The sequence below is a fragment of the Hyla sarda genome, chromosome 3, assembly GCF_029499605.1.
Source record: "Hyla sarda isolate aHylSar1 chromosome 3, aHylSar1.hap1, whole genome shotgun sequence".
NCBI classification, from domain to species: Eukaryota; Metazoa; Chordata; class Amphibia; order Anura; family Hylidae; genus Hyla; species Hyla sarda.
In genome coordinates this window covers 438,378,245-438,398,991 of record NC_079191.1, presented here as the reverse complement: position 1 = coordinate 438,398,991, position 20,747 = coordinate 438,378,245, and the positions used below count along the sequence as shown (strand labels likewise).

At 44.5% G+C, this 20,747-nt stretch overlaps 1 protein-coding gene across 1 annotated transcript; it reads right to left on the bottom strand.

Moving 5' to 3' along the window:
* Positions 1–200: 200 nt before the first annotated feature.
* On the bottom strand, positions 201–19,439 carry LOC130363177 (oocyte zinc finger protein XlCOF8.4-like). Its single transcript, XM_056568619.1, has 7 exons — positions 19,274–19,439; positions 16,473–16,620; positions 15,808–15,978; positions 15,599–15,728; positions 15,410–15,507; positions 2,799–2,856; positions 201–1,422 (listed from the first exon to the last, which is right to left on the bottom strand). Exons 2-7 carry the CDS (start codon positions 16,578–16,580, stop codon positions 680–682), a joined length of 1,308 nt encoding a protein of 435 aa, XP_056424594.1. The 5' UTR covers positions 16,581–16,620; positions 19,274–19,439; the 3' UTR covers positions 201–679.
* Positions 19,440–20,747: the final 1,308 nt, after the last annotated feature.

Genomic DNA, 20,747 nt, shown 5'->3' with positions numbered 1-20,747 from the left:
GTAAATAGGTATGTGATCAGCTCCCCTAAGGTACCTACTGGTTACTGCAACTCATTTTATTCAGTGTGACAACAGGTCCTCTTTTAATGACTTCTGCCCTGAGTGAGATCTCTGATGTTTAAAAAGTCCTGATGTCTGGCTGAAACATTTCCCACATTCTGAACATGAAAACGGCTTTTCCCCTGTGTGGATTCTCTGATGCGTAACAAGAGTTGCTTTATTACGAAAACACTTCCCACATTCAAGACATGAGTATGGCTTTGCCTCAGAGTGAGTTCTCAGATGATGAGTATAACCCGATTTACGGGTAAAACATTTCCCACATTCTGAACATGAGAATGGCTTTTCTCCTGTGTGAATTCTTAGATGTTCCATCAGAATTGATTTCAGGCTGAAACATTTCCCACATTCTGAACATGAGAAAGGCCTCTCCCCCGTGTGGCTTCTTAGGTGTTTCAAAAGACTCGATTTCTTGGTAAAACATTTGCCACATTCTAAACATGAAACTTGCTTCTCTCCTTGGTGACTTCTCAGATGGTCCATAAGACTTGATTTCTCACTATAACATTTCCCACATTCTGAGCATAAATATGGTTTCTCTTCTGTGTGAATTCTCAAATGACTTGCAAGTTTAGATTTATCGCTAAATGTTTTCTCACATACTGAACATGCAAACGGTTTATCTCCTGTGTGATTTCTCAGATGCTTTACAAGATTTGATTTCTGACAAACTCTTACCACATTCAGGACAGGAAAATGGCTTCTCTCCAGTGTGAATTCTTAGATGTTTTAAGAAACCTGATCTCTTGCTAAAACATTTCCCACATTCTGTACATGAAAACGGCTTTACCCCTGTGTGGTTTTGTAGATGTTCCTGAAGACCTGACTTCTGACTAAAATTCTTCCCACAATCAGAGCATGAAAATGGTTTCTCCCCCGTATGAGTTCTATGGTGTCTAGCAAGATCTGATTTAGTGCTAAAACATTTTCCACATTCAGGACATGAAAACGGCTTCTCTAGTTGAGGAGCTGGAGGATGAACAACTGTTGGTTTCGGGGTAAAGCAACTATCACATTCTGAACGTGAAAATGGCTTCTTCCCAGTGTGAGTTCTTAGATGCACCATGAGATTTCCTTTCAGAGTGAAACATTTCCCACATTCGGGACATAAAAACAGCTCTTTTTTCTTTTTCAAATATTTCCCAAATATTTTTGCCCCACTACAACCAGTTCTTTGTTTGCCAATTATTGATCGATCAGAGGAAAGTTTCTGGTGACAGGTGAGAGTGGTGGATAGATCGCTGCTCTGAAGGACGATATTAGAAGTTGAAGCTGAATTAGCTTGTGCTGTGTCGTTCTGTTCTACTGCATAATAGGGAAATAAAAGGCGATGTCCATGGAAGCCTCTTATCCAATCTTCACCTGTAAAAACAAACAAAATTCTTATTTTCTCAAACAAAATATTTGCTTCCTTTCGTCAATAACAAAATAAAAAGTTCATGATTGATCAAGCTTTACTAAGATAACATTAAGAAAGCTCAGAGCCAGAGGCCGTGATCATGATGTCACGGCCACGCCCCCTCCATTTCTTCCATAGAAATGAATGGAAGGGGCGTGGCCATGACACCACGAGCACTGCCACCAGGAACCCGGGATTTGTTTAGAACACAGGATGCTGCAGGAGATAGTGGGGGCCCCCAGCAGCGGGACCCCTGCGATTAGACATCTTATCCCCTATCCTTTAGCTCGGGGATAAGATGTCTAGCAGAAGAGTTCCCCTTTAAAGGAGAACTCATTCACAGTTTCAGGCACCTCTGTTGCTGAGTTATAGGGCTATATTAATGAAGGGGTGTGGCCTCATAGGCAGGAGATCCTGCTTTGTGTGTGAGGCCACACCCACTTCATTAAATATGCACACCCCCATACAGTGACCGCTAAACACAGCCCATATGAAAATAAAGGAGTCCCGCCCATCTGACAGATCAGTCAGAGAGGACCACAAGGCCCTGTAACTTAGCAACGGGGGGGGGGGGGGGCGCTAATAATCAGGCCATAAACAGGTCTGTGATCAGGGCCCCCCCTAAAGGTATGTACTGGTTATTGAAATTCTTTTTTTTATTAGAGTGACCAAATGTCCCCTTTAAAACTATGATACCTCTGAGATTCCACAGCATTTAGAGGATTATGGTATCACACGACGTTGAATCAGAGGGTCAAATGTTATGGCTAGAGATGAGCAAACTTACAGTAAATTTGATTCGTCACAAACTTCTCGGCTCGGCAGTTGATGACTTTTCCTGCATAAATTAGTTCAGCTTTCCGGTGCTCACATGGGCTGGAAAAGGTGGATACAGTCCTAGGAGACTCTTTCTTAGGACTGTATCCACCTTTTCCAGCCCACCGGAGCACCGGAAAGCTGAACTCATTTATGCAGGAAAAGTCAGCAACCGCCGAGCTGAGAAGTTAGTGACGAATCGAATTTACTGTAAGTTCGCTCATCTCTAGTTATGGCACTAAATTAACAAATAACAGTAATAGTAATAATATTTATAAAAAAAATAAAAAATTATAATCTTATCAGACAATTTCACCAAAATACAGCACCACCCCCTGTCCTCAGGTTGCGTCTGGTATTACAACTTGGCTCCATTCACTTTGATTAAACTAAACTGCAGTACCGCACACAACCTGAGGAGGGATGTGGTGCTGTTTGTGGAAGAAAATCAGCTGTTTTTTCTAATCCTAAATAACCCCTATAAGAAATTCACAAATAAGATATATATATAAGAAATTCTCACCATTCACTGACAATGATTTGTGTTTTTCCAGTGCACTTGTCGTTCCACCATCATCTTCCTGCAAGAATCCGAAAAAAAATAAAAATAAATAAATATTTGAAAAAAAATAAAAATTTAAGAAATCCTAGTTTATCTTATATCAAGGAAAAGCAATTGGAGTAAAAACAGTCCTTCTAGGCTACAGTATATGTTAGTGGAAATAGAGAGAGAGGGGGGGGGGAAATAAAATTAAAGGGGACCTCTCATCAAATAAACTTTTGATATATTTTAGATTAATGAATGTTGAATAACTTTCCAATAGCATGTTAATGAATAATATGCTTCTTTCTATTGTATTTTTCCCGATCAGTCCTGTCAGCAAGCATTTCTGACTCATGCTGAAGTCCTAAACACTCAGAGCTGCCAGCCTGCTTTGTTCACAGCCAAACAGGCTGTGAACAAAGCAGGCTGGCAGCTCTGAGTGTTCTCCTTTGTGAACAAAGCAGACTGGCAGCTCGTAGTGTTTAGGACTCCAGCATGAGTCTGAAATGCTTGCTGCCTGGACTGGTAGGGAGACCCCTAGTGGTCATTTCTTCAAAGTGGAAAATTAAAGAGAAAGAAGCATATTTTTTAATAACATGCAATTGTAAAGTTATTCTGCATACATTAATCTATAATATATCAAAAGTTTTTTTTTGATGAGAGGTACCCTTTAAAGAGGAGATAATAGAAAGATAAGTTCTAGTGATATAGTTCAGTATTTAGAAAATTAGGTTTTATTAAGTCATTAAATGTTTGTTGAGGTCTTTAAGCAGGGCCCTTGCTCTAGACGTATCACAATTTGAATGCATAAAAGTACATAAAATACCAATTAGTGATAAATAAAATACATGGATATAAAACTACTGGATACTGAATACAACAGTTCTAACTTCTGATACAATATATAAATATTCTAGGTTTGGTTACAGCAGCTGATGATAACGTTTGTACAGTTAGTAAGTTGCTGGCACGGACGGCACCGCGCCAAATTCGCTGATTACTGAATCTTTTCAGATGTCTTTGTAATGATGTTTGGTAGCGCTACTGTCGTTGTAAATACAGGTAATACTTAGCTGCTGGCACCAGAGAACGTAGGGATATGCAGCCTGTATGAGTAGTTGGCAGCGCTGGAGGTCCTCTGTTTGGTGCCCACTCAGTCTTGTTGGCGCATCATTACTGGTACAGGGGATTGTAATATATCCTGGGCGCAATAGTACGCTGGGGTCCTCTGTTTAGAATGTCCCCCCCCCTCTTACCCTGACGGCACAGGGACAGTAGAAGGTAATGAAAGTTTGTGCCTCTTACCGGCTATGCCGATCTTACCGTATATACTCGAGTATAAGCAGAGTTTTTCAGCACGATTTTTCGTGCTGAAAACACCCCCCTCGGCTTATACTCGAGTGAACTCTCCACCCGCAGTGGTCTTCAACCTGCGGACCTCCAGATGTTTCAAAACTACAACTCCCAGTGTGCTGGGAGTTGTAGCTTTGGAACATCTGGAGGTCCGTAGGTTGAAGACCACTGTTAAATCAGACATTGACAAGCAGTGATGATGAAGGGGATGGTGTGGGATGATGACAGGGTAATGATGACAGGCGGTGATGATGAGGGGGGGTGTGGGATGATGATGACAGGGGGATGATGATGGCAGGGTAATGAAGGGGGGGATGATGACAGGGTAATGAAGGGGGGGGATGATGACAGGGTAATGAAGGGGGGATGATGACAGGGGGTGATGATGACAGGGGTTTGGATGATGACAGGCGGTGATGATGACGGGGGTCTGGATGATGACAGGCGGTGATGATGACGGGGATCTGGATGATGACAGGCGGTGATGATGACGGGGGTCTGGATGATGACAGGCGGTGATGATGATGAGGGTGTTAATAATGGGGGGTCTGGATGATGTATTTCCCACCCTAGGCTTATTGTTAAGTCAATAACTTTTCCTGGGTTTTTGGGGTGAAATTAGGGGCCTCGGCTTATATTCGGGTCGGCTTATACTCGAGTATATACGGTAGGTAGCTGGCCAGCGGAGCAATGTCTGTATAAAATGTATTACAAACTTGCTGTGGGTACTTCCAACTAACCAGACCTACTACTATTGAAAAAGGGGACATGGCTCCCCGAAACGCGTCTAGCCTGTAGCCTGAACCCACCTAGGATTGCACCTACTGATACCGAAGATCCATCGAAATACCCGCAGCAAGTATGTAATACATTTTATACAGACATTGCTCCGCTGGCCAGCTACCTGTGATCGGCATAGCCGGTAAGAGGCACAAAGTGCCAAACTTTCATTACCTTCTACTGTCCCTGTGCCGTCAGGATAAGGGGGGGACATTCTAAACAGAGGACCCCAGCGTACTATTGCACCCAGGATATATTACAATCCTCTGTACCAGTAATGATGCGCCAACAAGACTGAGTGGGCACCAAACAGAGGACCTCCAGCGCTGCCAACTACTCATACAGGCTGCATATCCCTACGTTCTCTGGTGCCAGCAGCTAAGTATTACTTGCATTTACAACGACAGTAGCGCTACCAAACATCATTACAAAGACATTTGAAAAGATGCAGTAATCAGCGAATTTGGCGCGGTGCCGTCCGTGCCAGCAACTTACTAACTGTACAAACGTTATCATCAGCTGCTGTAACCAAACCTCGAATATTTATATTGTATCAGATGCATCATAAGTTGGATCAAGGAGCAGGAAGCTAGGATACGCTCCGCCCCCCTCCACCACGCACCCGCATGCTCGCTAGCCCTGCTGTGTGAGCCAGCACCTACCCCTTCTAAGATTCAGTAAAATCTCCTAGGTCGGGGCCAGCCATCATAGGCTCGACCATTGGCGGATCGCCGAAATACACTCACCCGGGTCCACGATACAGCGGGACCTCCCGAACACGTGCGCTAGCGCCGCTGGCTGCAGAGATGAAGCCGGAGAGGCAGTGGTCACGTGGCACGCCGCGGGAACGAGGCTTGAGAGGCAGCGGTCACGTGGGAGGCAGACGCCGCAGAGACGGGTCCGGAAAGGCAGCGATCACGTGGGACGCCGCGGAGGCAGAGAGGCGTGTGGAGCCCATCAGCAGCAGGGGTACCCCCGTATACTCCTTGGGCACAGCAAGTCCCCGTCCACAGCAACATCCGGGTGCCCGGTTCGGGGCAGATCTGCGATGGCCAGGTGCTGAGGCTAGCACAAGGCTCGGATAGGACGCCATAGCAGTCGGGCCTCACCTGAGGATAGCAGTAAGCGGACCGGCAAGGAGTACGCTGCGGACCGCCCAGGAGTACGCTGCGGACCGGCCAGGAGTACGCTGCGGACCGGCCAGGAGTACGCTGCGGACCGGCCAGGAGTGCGCTGCGGACCGGCCAGGAGTGCGCTGCGGACCGGCCAGGAGTGCGCTGCGGACCGGCAAGGAGTGCGCTGCGGACCGGCAAGGAGTGCGCTGCGGACCGGCAAGGAGTATGCTGCGGACCGGCAAGGAGTACGCTACCGCCCGGAGGAGTCCTGTTGCATCCTGGATGGGTGAGACCGCTCCATGTACATTCTTTGAAGGATAGATTATAGTTCACAAGTAGAGATGAGCGAACTTACAATAAATTCGATTCGTCACGAACTTCTCGGCTCGGCAGTTGATGACTTATCCTGCGTAAATTAGTTCAGCCTTCAGGTGCTCCGGTGGGCTGGAAAAGGTGGATACATTCCAAGGAAAGAGTCTCCTAGGACTGTATCCACCTTTTCCAGCCCACCGGAGCACCGGAAAGCTGAACTAATTTATGCAGGAAAAGTCAGCAACCGCCGAGCCGAGAAGTTCGTGACGAATCGAATTTACTGTAAGTTTGCTCATCTCTAATTGGGACTGATATAACCCTCATTAAAGACGAGATGAGGAAACTTAATGAAAGATGTGGCGAGATGGAGGAGCGGATATATCTGACCTACAGGATGAAACTATTGATTTGAAAAAGAAAGTAGATGCCCTGCAGAAGGATAACAACTCTCTCAGAAAGTTACAGAGATGGAGGACAGGGCCAGAAGAGGAAATCTTAGAATGGTGGGCTTCCCGGGGGCCCGGAGGGCAGCGACCCGGTTGAATTCACTCAGAAATGGTTAAGGGACGAATGTGGGGAGGATAACTTCTCACCCACATTTGGAGTTGAGAGGGCACACCGGGTTCCCTTGTGACCGCTACCACCGGGCAGTCGCCCAACAGCTCTATTACTGAAACTGCGCAATGAGGGAGACAGAGAAAACATTTTACACACTTTGAGGGAAAAAAAATTATGTTACGTACAGTAATAATAAGATTATGGTGTTCCCAGATTACTCATATGAAACACAAAGAAAACGCAAGGCGTATAAACAGATTACACCTAAATGGGGTGAAATTCTCACTAATGTTCCCAGCCAAATTGAAAGTTGTCTTTAACGAAACAGTTAACTTTTTTCAAAACCCTGAAGAAGCATTACCGTATTTTTCGCCGTATAAGACGCACTTTTTCTTCCCCAAAACTGGGGGAAAAAAGTCGGTGCGTCTTATACGGCAAATACACCCCTATCGCTGCGGTCCCTGCGGCCATCAACGGCCGGGACCCGCAGCCAATACAGGACATCACCGATTGCGGTGATGCCCTGTATTAACCCTTCAGACTCGGCGATCAAAGCTGACCGCCGCGTCTGAAGGGAAAGTGACACTAACCCGGCTGTTCAGCGATTTCACCGCGGCGGTCCCGAACAGCCCGACTGAATAGCCGGGTTAGTGCTTACAGGACACCGGGAGGGACCTTACCTGCCTCCTCAGTGTCTTCTCCGTTCAGGGATCCCCTGTATGGCCGGCGCTCTCCTTCCTCGTCATCGCGTACGTGCGTCGGCGTGCGTAACGACGTGATGGCGGCGACGGAGAGCGAGGATACCCGGCCGGCAGCAGAGACGTTACGGAGCGACGGGGACGCGGCGACAGCGATGGAGCGACATCCAGGGCAGCGGTGACGGGTCCGGAGCGGCGGGGACACGTGACTATTACCTCCTATGCAGTGGTCTTCAATCTGCGGACCTCCAGATGTTGCAAAACTACAACTCCCGGCATGCCCGGACATGCTGGGAGTTGTAGTTTTGCAACATCTGGAGGTCCGCAGGTTGAAGACCACTATTGGGTTCAAAATCTTAATTTTTTTTTTAGATTTTGCACCTATAAATTGGGTGCGTCTTATACCCCTTTAAATCACAAGTTTGTGCAATTTAACTTAGTGCATAGACTTTACTATACCCCCTTATTCCTGGTTTAAGAACCAACAGTAATTGTTGCCGCTGTAAACAAGGCGGGGCCGGACAGCTCTATAGGTTATGGAGCTGGCCGAAATTATGTAAATTCTGGAAGGAAGTCTATGAGTTGATCAACAGAGACACGGGGGGGGGGTTCTTGATTGACTTCTCACCCAAGGTAGCCATACTGGGGGGTATTATGGGGAAATGTGAGGGAAAACAGAAACTGTGTATGAGGATGCTTTTTTATGCGAGATTAAAGGGGTTATCCAGGAAAAAAATTTTTATATATATATATCTCAACTGGCTCCAGAGAGTTAAACAGATTTGTAAATTACTTCTATTAAAAAATCTTAATCCTTTCAGTACTTATGAGCTTCTGAAGTTAAGGTTGTTCTTTTCTGTCTAAATCCTCTCTGATGACATGTGTCTCGGGAACCGCCCAGTTTAGAAGAGGTTTGCTATGAGGATTTGCTTCTAAACTGGGCGGTTCCCGAGACATGTGTCATCAGAGAGCACTTAGCCAGAAAAGAACAACTCAACTTCAGCAGTTGATAATTATTGGAAGGATTAAGATTTTTTAATAGAAGTAATTTACAAATCTGTTTAACTTTCTGGAGCCAGTTGATATATAAAAAAAAAGTAGGGGGAAGGAGGTTAGGATCTGGGAGACCGGTAAAGAAAGGAAGAAGAAAGGAGAAATGGAAAGGGAGGTAGAGAATAGGAAGGAAAGAGAGGACATTTTATTTTATTTTTTTTTAATCGTGTTAGGAATTTTGTAATAGGTCTTGGGAAGCCGGGGGATGAGCCTCCTTAAATTTTAGGTGGGGGTCTGGGAATATCTGTAGTATGTGCCGTATCTGTGTTTGCCCATTGTTCCTCCTGAGGACGGTGCAGTAGCGCCGAAACTAGAAGAGGGGGGGGGCAAATGTTAGTGTTTTAAATCTGTCTCGGCCCACTCAGATAAAGGGAAACTGCAGATCCCTATACAATTACCCTAGTGAACTCACTCACAGTTACCAGATTACAGTGGGCCTTGACATGAGATTTTAACATTTTGGTCACAAATATTTTATCAGAGCACCATTAAAAGTTAAGTTTTAGGGAAGTCTCCCTGCAATAGGGATCTTGTGCCCTGGGCTTTCTTTGCCCCGGGCTTTAGTAATTTTTCGTAGAAAGTGATCCCTGACTTCCTTTAGGGACCAGTTGTGTATAATGTGCCGTATCTGTGGCTCGTATAGAGAGGGGATGGTACATACGATTTAGTGCACATTATTAGAGGTTTGGAAAGAATTGTGACCAGATACCCCACTACCTAAGGAAAGGTTTGTGATGCCTGTGGAGGGGTGGGAAGGGGAATTTATATAAGAACTTGTTGTACGGCTTTTTATTTTTTTTATTTTTTTTTTTTTATTTTTTTTTACAATTGTATTCATCAATTTATAGAATAAAAAGTAAAAAAAAAAAAAAAAAAAAAAGATGCATCAGAAGTTAGAACTGTTGTATTCAGTATCCAGTCGTTTTGTATCCATGTATTTTATTTATCACTACAGTAATTGGTATTTTCTGCATTCAAATTGTGCTACGTCTAGAGCAAGGGCCCTGCTTAAAGACCTCAACATACAATTACTTAATAAAACGTAATTTTCTAAATACTGGACTATCTCACTAGTACTTATCTTTCTATTATCTCCTCTTTAATTCCCCCCCCCCTCTCTCTATTTCCACTAACATATATACTGTAGCCTAGAAGGACTGTTTTTTACTCCAATTGCTTTTCCTCTATATTTTTGGCACATCGGATTATGTATCCTCAGCTAGGCTCTTATGTTTTATGTAGAGCTCCCACTCTTTTAAATTTTTATCTTATATCAAGGCAAAGGTCATAAACTCTGAAAAGGCGTAAATCAAATTGTCCTGAAAGGAGAGAATCTCACCAAAAAGTGATAAGATGGGAACAACATTCAGCCAAATATTATACAAATCAGAAGAAAAGTGTTCAGTGATATCACAGAAGGAGGAAAACAGGAAAGTATAAGCAGCATTAGTATACAGGAGCGTCCACAGGCAGCAATAACAAGAGGATATAGAGCGTATACTGTATACTCCACTGCTGGAGAAGAGGATATAGAGCGTATACTGTATACTCCACTGCTGGAGAAGAGGATATAGAGCGTATACTGTATACTCCACTGCTGGAGAAGAGGATATAGAGCGTATACTGTATACTCCACTGCTGGAGAAGAGGATATAGAGCGTATACTGTATACTCCACTGCTGGAGAAGAGGATATAGAGCATATACTGTATACTCCACTGCTGGAGAAGAGGATATAGAGCGTATACTGTATACTCCACTGCTGGAGAAGAGGATATAGAGTGTATACTGTATACTCCACTGCTGGAGAAGAGGATATAGAGTGTATACTGTATACTCCACTGCTAGAGAAGAGGATATAGAGCGTATACTGTATACTCCACTGCTGGAGAAGAGGATATAGAGCGTATACTGTATACTCCACTGCTGGAGAAGAGGATATAGAGCGTATACTGTATACTCCACTGCTGGAGAAGAGGATATAGAGTGTATACTGTATACTCCACTGCTGGAGAAGAGGATATAGAGCGTATACTGTATACTCCACTGCTGGAGAAGAGGATATAGAGCATATACTGTATACTCCACTGCTGGAGAAGAGGATATAGAGCGTATACTGTATATTCCACTGCTGGAGAAGAGGATATAGAGCGTATACTGTATACTCCACTGCTGGAGAAGAGGATATAGAGTGTATACTGTATACTCCACTGCTGGAGAAGAGGATATAGAGCGTATACTGTATACTGCACTGCTGGAGAAGAGGATATAGAGTGTATACTGTATACTCCACTGCTGGAGAAGAGGATATAGAGCGTATACTGTATACTCCACTGCTGGAGAAGAGGATATAGAGCGTATACTGTATACTCCACTGCTGGAGAAGAGGATCTAGAGCATATACTGTATACTCCACTGCTGGAGAAGAGGATCTAGAGCATATACTGTATACTCCACTGCTGGAGAAGAGGATCTAGAGCATATACTGTATACTCCACTGCTGGAGAAGAGGATATAGAGTGTATACTGTATACTCCACTGCTGGAGAAGAGGATATAGAGTGTATACTGTATACTCCACTGCTGGAGAAGAGGATATAGAGTGTATACTGTATATTCCACTGCTGGAGAAGAGGATATAGAGCGTATACTGTATACTCCACTGCTGGAGAAGAGGATATAGAGCGTATACTGTATACTCCACTGCTGGAGAAGAGGATATAGAGCGTATACTGTATACTCCACTGCTGGAGAAGAGGATATAGAGTGTATACTGTATACTCCACTGCTGGAGAAGAGGATATAGAGTGTATACTGTATACTCCACTGCTGGAGAAGAGGATATAGAGTGTATACTGTATATTCCACTGCTGGAGAAGAGGATATAGAGCGTATACTGTATACTCCACTGCTGGAGAAGAGGATATAGAGCGTATACTGTATATTCCACTGCTGGAGAAGAGGATATAGAGCGTATACTGTATACTCCACTGCTGGAGAAGAGGATATAGAGCGTATACTGTATATTCCACTGCTGGAGAAGAGGATATAGAGCGTATACTGTATACTCCACTGCTGGAGAAGAGGATATAGAGGGTATACTGTATACTCCACTGCTGGAGAAGAGGATATAGAGTGTATACTGTATACTCCACTGCTGGAGAAGAGGATATAGAGTGTATACTGTATACTCCACTGCTGGAGAAGAGGATATAGAGCGTATACTGTATACTGCACTGCTGGAGAAGAGGATATAGAGCGTATACTGTATACTCCACTGCTGGAGAAGAAGATATAGAGCGTATACTGTATACTCCACTGCTGGAGAAGAGGATATAGAGGGTATACTGTATACTCCACTGCTGGAGAAGAGGATATAGAGTGTATACTGTATACTCCACTGCTGGAGAAGAGGATATAGAGTGTATACTGTATACTCCACTGCTGGAGAAGAGGATATAGAGCGTATACTGTATACTCCACTGCTGGAGAAGAGGATATAGAGCGTATACTGTATACTCCACTGCTGGAGAAGAGGATATAGAGTGTATACTGTATACTCCACTGCTGGAGAAGAGGATATAGAGCGTATACTGTATACTCCACTGCTGGAGAAGAGGATATAGAGTGTATACAGTATACTCCACTGCTGAAGAAGAGGATATAGAGTGTATACTGTATACTCCACTGCTGGAGAAGAGGATATAGAGTGTATACTGTATACTCCACTGCTGCAGAAGAGGATATAGAGTGTATACTGTATACTCCACTGCTGGAGAAGAGGATATAGAGTGTATACTGTATACTCCACTGCTGGAGAAGAGGATATAGAGCGTATACTCCACTGCTGGAGAAGAGGATATAGAGTGTATACTGTATACTGCACTGCTGGAGAAGAGGATATAGAGTGTATACTGTATACTCCACTGCTGAAGAAGAGGATATAGAGCGTATACTGTATACTCCACTGCTGCAGAAGAGGATATAGTGTATACTGTATACTCCACTGCTGGAGAAGAGGATATAGAGTGTATACTGTATACTCCACTGCTGGAGAAGAGGATATAGTGTATACTGTATACCCCACTGCTGGAGAAGAAGATATAGAGCGTATACTGTATACTCCACTGCTGGAGAAGAGGATATATAGAGCGTATACTGTATACTCCACTGCTGGAGAAGAGGATATAGAGCGTATACTGTATACTCCACAGCTGGAGAAGAGGATATAGAGCGTATACTGTATACTCCACTGCTGGAGAAGAGGATATAGAGCGTATACTGTATACTCCACTGCTGGAGAAGAGGATATAGAGCGTATACTGTATACTCCACTGCTGGAGAAGAGGATATAGAGCGTATACTGTATACTCCACTGCTGGAGAAGAGGATATAGATTGTATACTGTATACTCCACTGTTGGAGAAGAGGATATAGAGTGTATACTGTATACTCCACTGCTGGAGAAGAGGATATAGAGCATATACTGTATACTCCACTGCTGGAGAAGAGGATATAGAGGGTATACTGTATACTGCACTGCTGGAGAAGAGGATATAGAGCGTATACTGTATACTCCACTGCTGGAGAAGAGGATATAGAGCGTATACTGTATACTCCACTGCTGGAGAAGAGGATATAGATTGTATACTGTATACTCCACTGCTGGAGAAGAGGATATAGAGTGTATACTGTATACTCCACTGCTGGAGAAGAGGATATAGATTGTATACTGTATACTCCACTGCTGGAGAAGAGGATATAGAGTGTATACTGTATACTCCACTGCTGGAGAAGAGGATATAGAGCATATACTGTATACTCCACTGCTGGAGAAGAGGATATAGATTGTATACTGTATACTCCACTGTTGGAGAAGAGGATATAGAGTGTATACTGTATACTCCACTGCTGGAGAAGAGGATATAGAGCGTATACTGTATACTCCACTGCTGGAGAAGAGGATATAGAGCATATACTGTATACTCCACTGCTGGAGAAGAGGATATAGAGGGTATACTGTATACTCCACTGCTGGAGAAGAGGATATAGAGCATATACTGTATACTCCACTGCTGGAGAAGAGGATATAGAGGGTATACTGTATACTCCACTGCTGGAGAAGAGGATATAGAGGGTATACTGTATACTCCACTGCTGGAGAAGAGGATATAGAGCGTATACTGTATACTCCACTGCTGGAGAAGAGGATATAGAGCGTATACTGTATACTCCACTGCTGGAGAAGAGGATATAGAGCGTATACTGTATACTCCACTGCTGGAGAAGAGGATATAGAGGGTATACTGTATACTCCACTGCTGGAGAAGAGGATATAGAGGGTATACTGTATACTCCACTGCTGGAGAAGAGGATATAGAGCGTATACTGTATACTCCACTGCTGGAGAAGAGGATATAGAGCATATACTGTATACCCCACTGCTGGAGAAGAGGATATAGAGTGTATACTGTATACCCCACTGCTGGAGAAGAGGATATAGAGTGTATACTGTATACTCCACTGCTGGAGAAGAGGATATAGAGCGTATACTGTATACTCCACTGCTGGAGAAGAGGATATATAGTGTATACTGTATACTCCACTGCTGGAGAAGAGGATATAGAGCGTATACTGTATACTCCACTGCTGGAGAAGAGGATATAGAGTGTATACTGTATACTCCACTGCTGGAGAAGAGGATATAGACTGTATACTCCACTGCTGGAGAAGAGGATATAGAGCGTATACTGTATACTCCACTGCTGGAGAAGAGGATATATAGAGTGTATACTGTATACCCCACTGCTGGAGAAGAGGATATAGAGTGTATACTGTATACTCCACTGCTGGAGAAGAGGATATAGAGTGTATACTGTATTCTCCACTGCTGGAGAAGAGGATATAGAGCGTATACTGTATACTCCACTGCTGGAGAAGAGGACATAGAGTGTATATTGTATACTCCACTGCTGGAGAAGAGGATATAGAGCGTATACTGTATACTCCACTGCTGGAGAAGAGGATAGAGCGTATACTGTATACTCCACTGCTGGAGAAGAGGATATAGAGCATATACTGTATACTCCACTGCTGGAGAAGAGGATATAGAGTGTATACTGTATACTCCACTGCTGGAGAAGAGGATATAGACTGTATACTCCACTGCTGGAGAAGAGGATATATAGTGTATACTGTATACTCCACTGCTGGAGAAGAGGATATAGAGTGTATACTGTATACTCCACTGCTGGAGAAGAGGATATAGAGCGTATACTGTATACTCCACTGCTGGAGAAGAGGATATAGAGTGTATACTGTATACTCCACTGCTGGAGAAGAGGATATAGAGCGTATACTGTATACTCCACTGCTGGAGAAGAGGATAGAGCGTATACTGTATACTCCACTGCTGGAGAAGAGGATATAGAGCATATACTGTATACTCCACTGCTGGAGAAGAGGATATAGAGTGTATACTGTATACTCCACTGCTGGAGAAGAGGATATAGACTGTATACTCCACTGCTGGAGAAGAGGATATAGAGCGTATACTGTATACTCCACTGCTGGAGAAGAGGATATAGAGTGTATACTGTATACTCCACTGCTGGAGAAGAGGATATAGAGCGTATACTGTATACTCCACTGCTGGAGAAGATTAGGAGAAAGCTCCATGACATCAATCTATAGAGGATTTACAGAAATCTCCGCTTCATCTACCTGATGATCCACAGGGACATTCTGCTCTTCCTCTTTACAATCCTGGGAATATAGAGGACGGGGACATCTCTCTGGGGGATTTCTCTGACTGGATCCATCTATAGGAAATAAAGACAGTGACTGAATCCATTGTCTATATGTGATGATCACATGATCTCTTCTCTCCAATCAGGGAAGGTCTCCTCTTACCCAGTGGTGATGTGAGGGGCTGCTGATCCTCCATCATGACTATGTCTGCGTACAGATCCTTGTGTCCTTCTAAATACTCCCACTCCTCCATGGAGAAATAGACAGCGACATCCTGACACCTTATAGGAACCTGACACACATAATGATCCCGTCATCCTCCAGACACCTCCCTTATTGTATAATGTCCCAGCATTCCCAGCAGCGCTCACCTCTCCAGTCAGCAGCTCAGTGATCCTGGAGGTAAGTTCTAGGATCTTCTGCTCATGTATCAGTGAATGAGGTAGAGGCTCCTCGGGGGCGGGGCTCTGGCTCCTGCCCCACCCTCCTGACACACGGGGGGTCACACACTCACCAGACGACTTCTTCACTACTGTGTAATCCTGTGTATGGGGAGACACTGATCACTACAGACACTAAGAATCCGACACCTCCAGACATTTCCCTGTTTTATTATAGAGATAAGACGTCATGTGACCTCTCACCTCTCCAGACATTTCCCTGTTTTATTATAGAGATAAGACGCCATGTGACCTCTCACCTCTCCAGACATTTCCCTGTTTTATTATAGAGATAAGACGTCATGTGACCTCTCACCTCTCCAGACATTTCCCTGTTTTATTATAGAGATAAGACGTCATGTGACCTCTCACCTCTCCAGACATTTCCCTGTTTTATTATAGAGATAAGACGTCATGTGACCTCTCACCTCTCCAGACATTTCCCTGTTTTATTATAGAGATAAGACGTCATGTGACCTCTCACCTCTCCAGACATTTCCCTGTTTTATTATAGAGATAAGACGTCATGTGACCTCTCACCTCTCCAGACATTTCCCTGTTTTATTATAGAGATAAGACGTCATGTGACCTCTCACCTCTCCAGTTATCCAGTAGATTATCTCCAGGGTGAGGTCTAATATCCTCCCAGACATGTGGTTTCTGGCATCGTCCATCCTTGGTCGGTCATTGGTGATAAGGACCATTGTACTTCATAGGAAAACTTCAGCTGTGAGAGTCCTGGACCTGAGGGAAAACAATAAGGACTGAGCAGAATCATACAAGAGAGAACATTTTATGTGATGTGTTCTATGGTGTCGCGTGGGAATTATAAGGACTACATGTAGCATTTAATGAAGGTGTCATAGTATATACCCTATAATACACACTGGGGGACATGTATCAAAGATTTTACCCCTGTTTTGTGTGTATTTTTTTGCGCAAAATTTTGCGCAAGCCCTTTTTTTCCGCAATTTTTTTGCGCACGTTTTGGTAGAGCATGTCCTCCAGATGTGGCTGAATCAGGGTACCTTGGAGTGACATCTATAGTACACATGGATTTATTAACTGCGTACTTTTTTTTTTAAACCAAAAATTTTGCCGCAAGAGCTGTTTTTTTTTTGCGCAAATATAAGCCATCTTGGACTTAACGTAGCGAGATGCTCTAAATCATTGATTCTATTTTCCAAAGAGTGGATTGAGGAGATCACTATATTTACCCACAATTTATGAAGCTCATTGCGCTTGATTGATAAATTTAGCGCTTCTGCACATGATTTAGAATTCGGGAAAAGGGGTAAAATGCTTCTACCATACACAAATAATGATACATGTCCCCCACTGTATTTGGTAGAATACACTATATATCCACACAGATATCTACAGTTAGAGAAGCTGCAGAATTATCTCCTGAACCCTGAGAGCACTTGGGGGTGACACAGAGACTCAAAACAGTGCTGCCCCCTTCTGGCTGAGCTCCTATATTTTAACTGTGTGGTGTCGAATGGGGTAATGTGTAATTAACCTTATCGTGATGCCAGGGTGTGGTTGACCTATACACCACCCGAGGTAGACCAGCCTCACCAGTGCCAGGCACGGGGTAAATGATCACTCAGACACAAGGTTACAGATAACTGGAATACTTTACTGAGGTTGGGAAGATGGTACAATCCGTTACAGCTCAGATCAGCGTGAAGGAGATGCAGGGTGAAGGGAAGCTTATCTGCTTGCTGGGACTTATAGTTGATTGAGCTGTATATGACTGATTCAGCCCACGCTATACTTTAGAGATTTGGACTTGACTTACCGCAAGGCTTTGACTTTCACCTTGGTAATGGGGTTAACTGTGTGTGGTTGCTGGACTAGGCCTCAGGACTCCTGTCAGATCCACCTCACAGACTTCACTCCTCACCAAACACTGAACCCTGGCTACAGGATATAAGGGGACAATTTGGAGCTTTCCCATTGGCTGGATAAGTCACATGTTCACCTCTGCATACTCCACTCCACTGCTCAGCATTTGGAACAAACTGTTCCGGAACTGGAGCCGGCGTCGGCAGCTTGTGACGTCACAGGCCCCCCCCCCCCCTCTCATGACGTCATGCCCCGCCCCCTCAATGCAAGTCTATGAGAGGGGGCGTGACGGCCCCCTCTCTTAGACTTGCATTGAGGGGGCGGGGCGTGACGTCATGAGGGGGGGCATAATCAGACCCGGAGCGAACACGCTCCAGGGACTGATTACTAACGGGGTGCCGCGTGCATGATCACGGGGGTCCCTAGCTGCGGGACTCCCGCGATCAAGCATCTTATCCCCTTTCCTTTGGATAGGGGATAAGGTGTCTAAGCACCGGAGAACCCCTTTAAGGTTGTTCTTTTCTGTCTAAGTGCTCTCTGATGACACGTGTCTCGGGAACCGCCCAGTTTAGAAGAGGTTTGCTATGGGGATTTGCTTCTAAACTGGGCGTTTCCCGAGACACGTGTCATCAGAGAGCACTTAGACAGAAAAGAACAACCTTAACTTCAGAAGCTCATAAGTACTGAAAGGATTAAGATTTTTTAATAGAAGTAATTTACAAATCTGTTTAACTTTCTGGAGCCAGTTGATATATAAAAGTTTTTTCCTGGATAACCCCTTTAAATGTTTAAGTTGCCGACTGCTGCGCTTTAAATGAATGAGATGCCGGTGTGAGGTTGCAAAATTCCACCTCACACCGGTCCACGGCACTGGCAATGATTAAGTTGCGAGCCAGAAGCTGTCCGCTCCTCCTGCAAGCGCTAAATTCCGGGCTTTTAGTGCTTGCAGGGGGAGGTGACAGATTGCCGCAGCTCGCATCTCATTCATTTAAAGAGCCGGCGGCCGGCATCTCATTAATTTGAAGCGCTAACGGCTCACAGGAGGACGGGAAGAACATATGATTATTTCCCCGATGAGGGGACAGCCGCTGCGGCTGATAATTCATTCAGTCATTTGAAGGGCCCGACCGATATTGCGGTATAGAAAAAATTTATATCGTGCAGGAAAAACATACCGGTATTCAGTATGAAGCGGTTTATCGCCCAGCACTACTATATAGTATAGTTCAGGGTTTCCCAACCAGAGCGCCTACAGCTGTTGCAAAATTACAACCCCCAGCATGCCAGGACATGGCATTCTTGGAGTTGTAGTTTTGCAACAGCTGGAGGCGCTCTGGTTGGGAAACACCGATATACTATATGTCGCAACATTCCGGGAGTTGGAGGATTGGTTGGATAAATACCGGCAGGGTGGCCAAAATACAGTTTGGAGACCACAGCTCTAAAACTCCCTGAATTAGGAGGAGAGATAAATCCTGATTGGCTGGGAAGAGGAAAGGAAGGAAGAAAGGACTAAAAATCAAAAAGCACTACAAGTCCCACATACCTGGCCAAATGGTGTCATATCCGAGGAACTACAGGACCTTTGATGATGTCATAGTCATGTGATCAGACAGGAGATTAGATCAGTGGTGTTCAAGCTGTGGACCTCCAGCTGTGGCACAACTACAACCCCTAGCATGTCCGGACAGCCAACGGCTGTCCGGACATGCTGGGAGTTGTAGTTTTGCCACAGCTGGAAGTCCAGAGTTTGAACACCGCTGGACTAGATGCTGCAGCGAAAGGACCTTTAATCACATGACAGGAAGTGCAAAGCAGGGGACCTTTCACTACTTTATTCTGTGACATCATCAGAGGTCCTGTAGTCACTAGGATAGCACATTCCACAGATTGAACTGATCACATGACTGTGACATCATCATCATCAAAGGTCCTGTAGTCACCGGGATGGCACATCCCACAGATGGAACTGATCACATGACTGTGACATCCACAAAGGTCCTGAAGTCACTAGGTTAGCACAGCCCATAGATGGTACCAATCACATGACTGTGACATGATCAAAGGTCCTGTAATCACCAGGATAGCACATCCCACGGATGGAACTGATCACATGACTATGCCATCTTCAAAGGTCCTGTAGTCACTAGGATGGTACAGCCCATAGATGGTACCAATCACATGACTGTGACATGTTCAAAGGTCCTGTAGTCACCAGGATAGCACATCCCACTGATTGATCACATGACTGTGACATTATCAAAGGTCCTGTAGTCACTAGGATAGTACAGCCCATAGATGGTACTGATCATATGACTTTGACTTCATCATCATCATCATCATCATCATCATCAAAGGTCCTGTAGTCACTAGGATAGCACATCCCACTGATTGATCACATGACTGTGACATTATCAAAGGTCCTGTAGACATTTGGATTATACGGCTGCAGATCAGTTATTGGTCAGGTATGGGTGTCGTCTTGTTGGTGTCTTTTCTTTTAGCTGTGTTCATACTGCGGTTGTTTCACACGTATCTGTCAGCTTGCCAACATGTAATGTGGGGGAGAGTCATGTAGTGAGCTGACATATACTGTGGTGGAGAGTCATGTAGTGAGCTGACATATACTGTGGTGGAGAGTCATGTAGTGAGCTGACATGTACTGTGGTGGAGTCATGTAGTGAGCTGACATATACTGTGGTGGAGAGTCATGTAGTGAGCTGACATATACTTTGGTGGAGAGTCATGTAGTGAGCTGACATATACTGTGGTGGAGAGTCATGTAGTGAGCTGACATATACTGTGGTGGAGAGTCATGTAATGAGCTGACATATACTGTGGTGGAGAGTCATGTAGTGAGCTGACATATACTGTGGTGGAGTCATGTAATGAGCTAACATATACTGTGGTGGAGTCATGTAATGAGCTGACATATACTGTGGTGGAGAGTCATGTAGTGAACTGACATATACTGTGGTGGAGAGTCATGTAGTGAGCCGACATATACTGTGGTGGAGAGT

Coding starts and splice junctions, on each gene's coding strand:
- LOC130363177 (XM_056568619.1), bottom strand. CDS start 16,580: ATGGTCCTTATCACCAATGACCGACCAAGGATGGACGATGCCAGAAAC. Junction 15,508..15,598: donor GCCCCTCACATCACCACTGG/GTAAGAGGAGAC, acceptor TATTTCCTATAG/ATGGATCCAGTCAGAGAAAT. Junction 1,423..2,798: donor CAAATCATTGTCAGTGAATG/GTGAGAATTTCT, acceptor TTGTTTTTACAG/GTGAAGATTGGATAAGAGGC.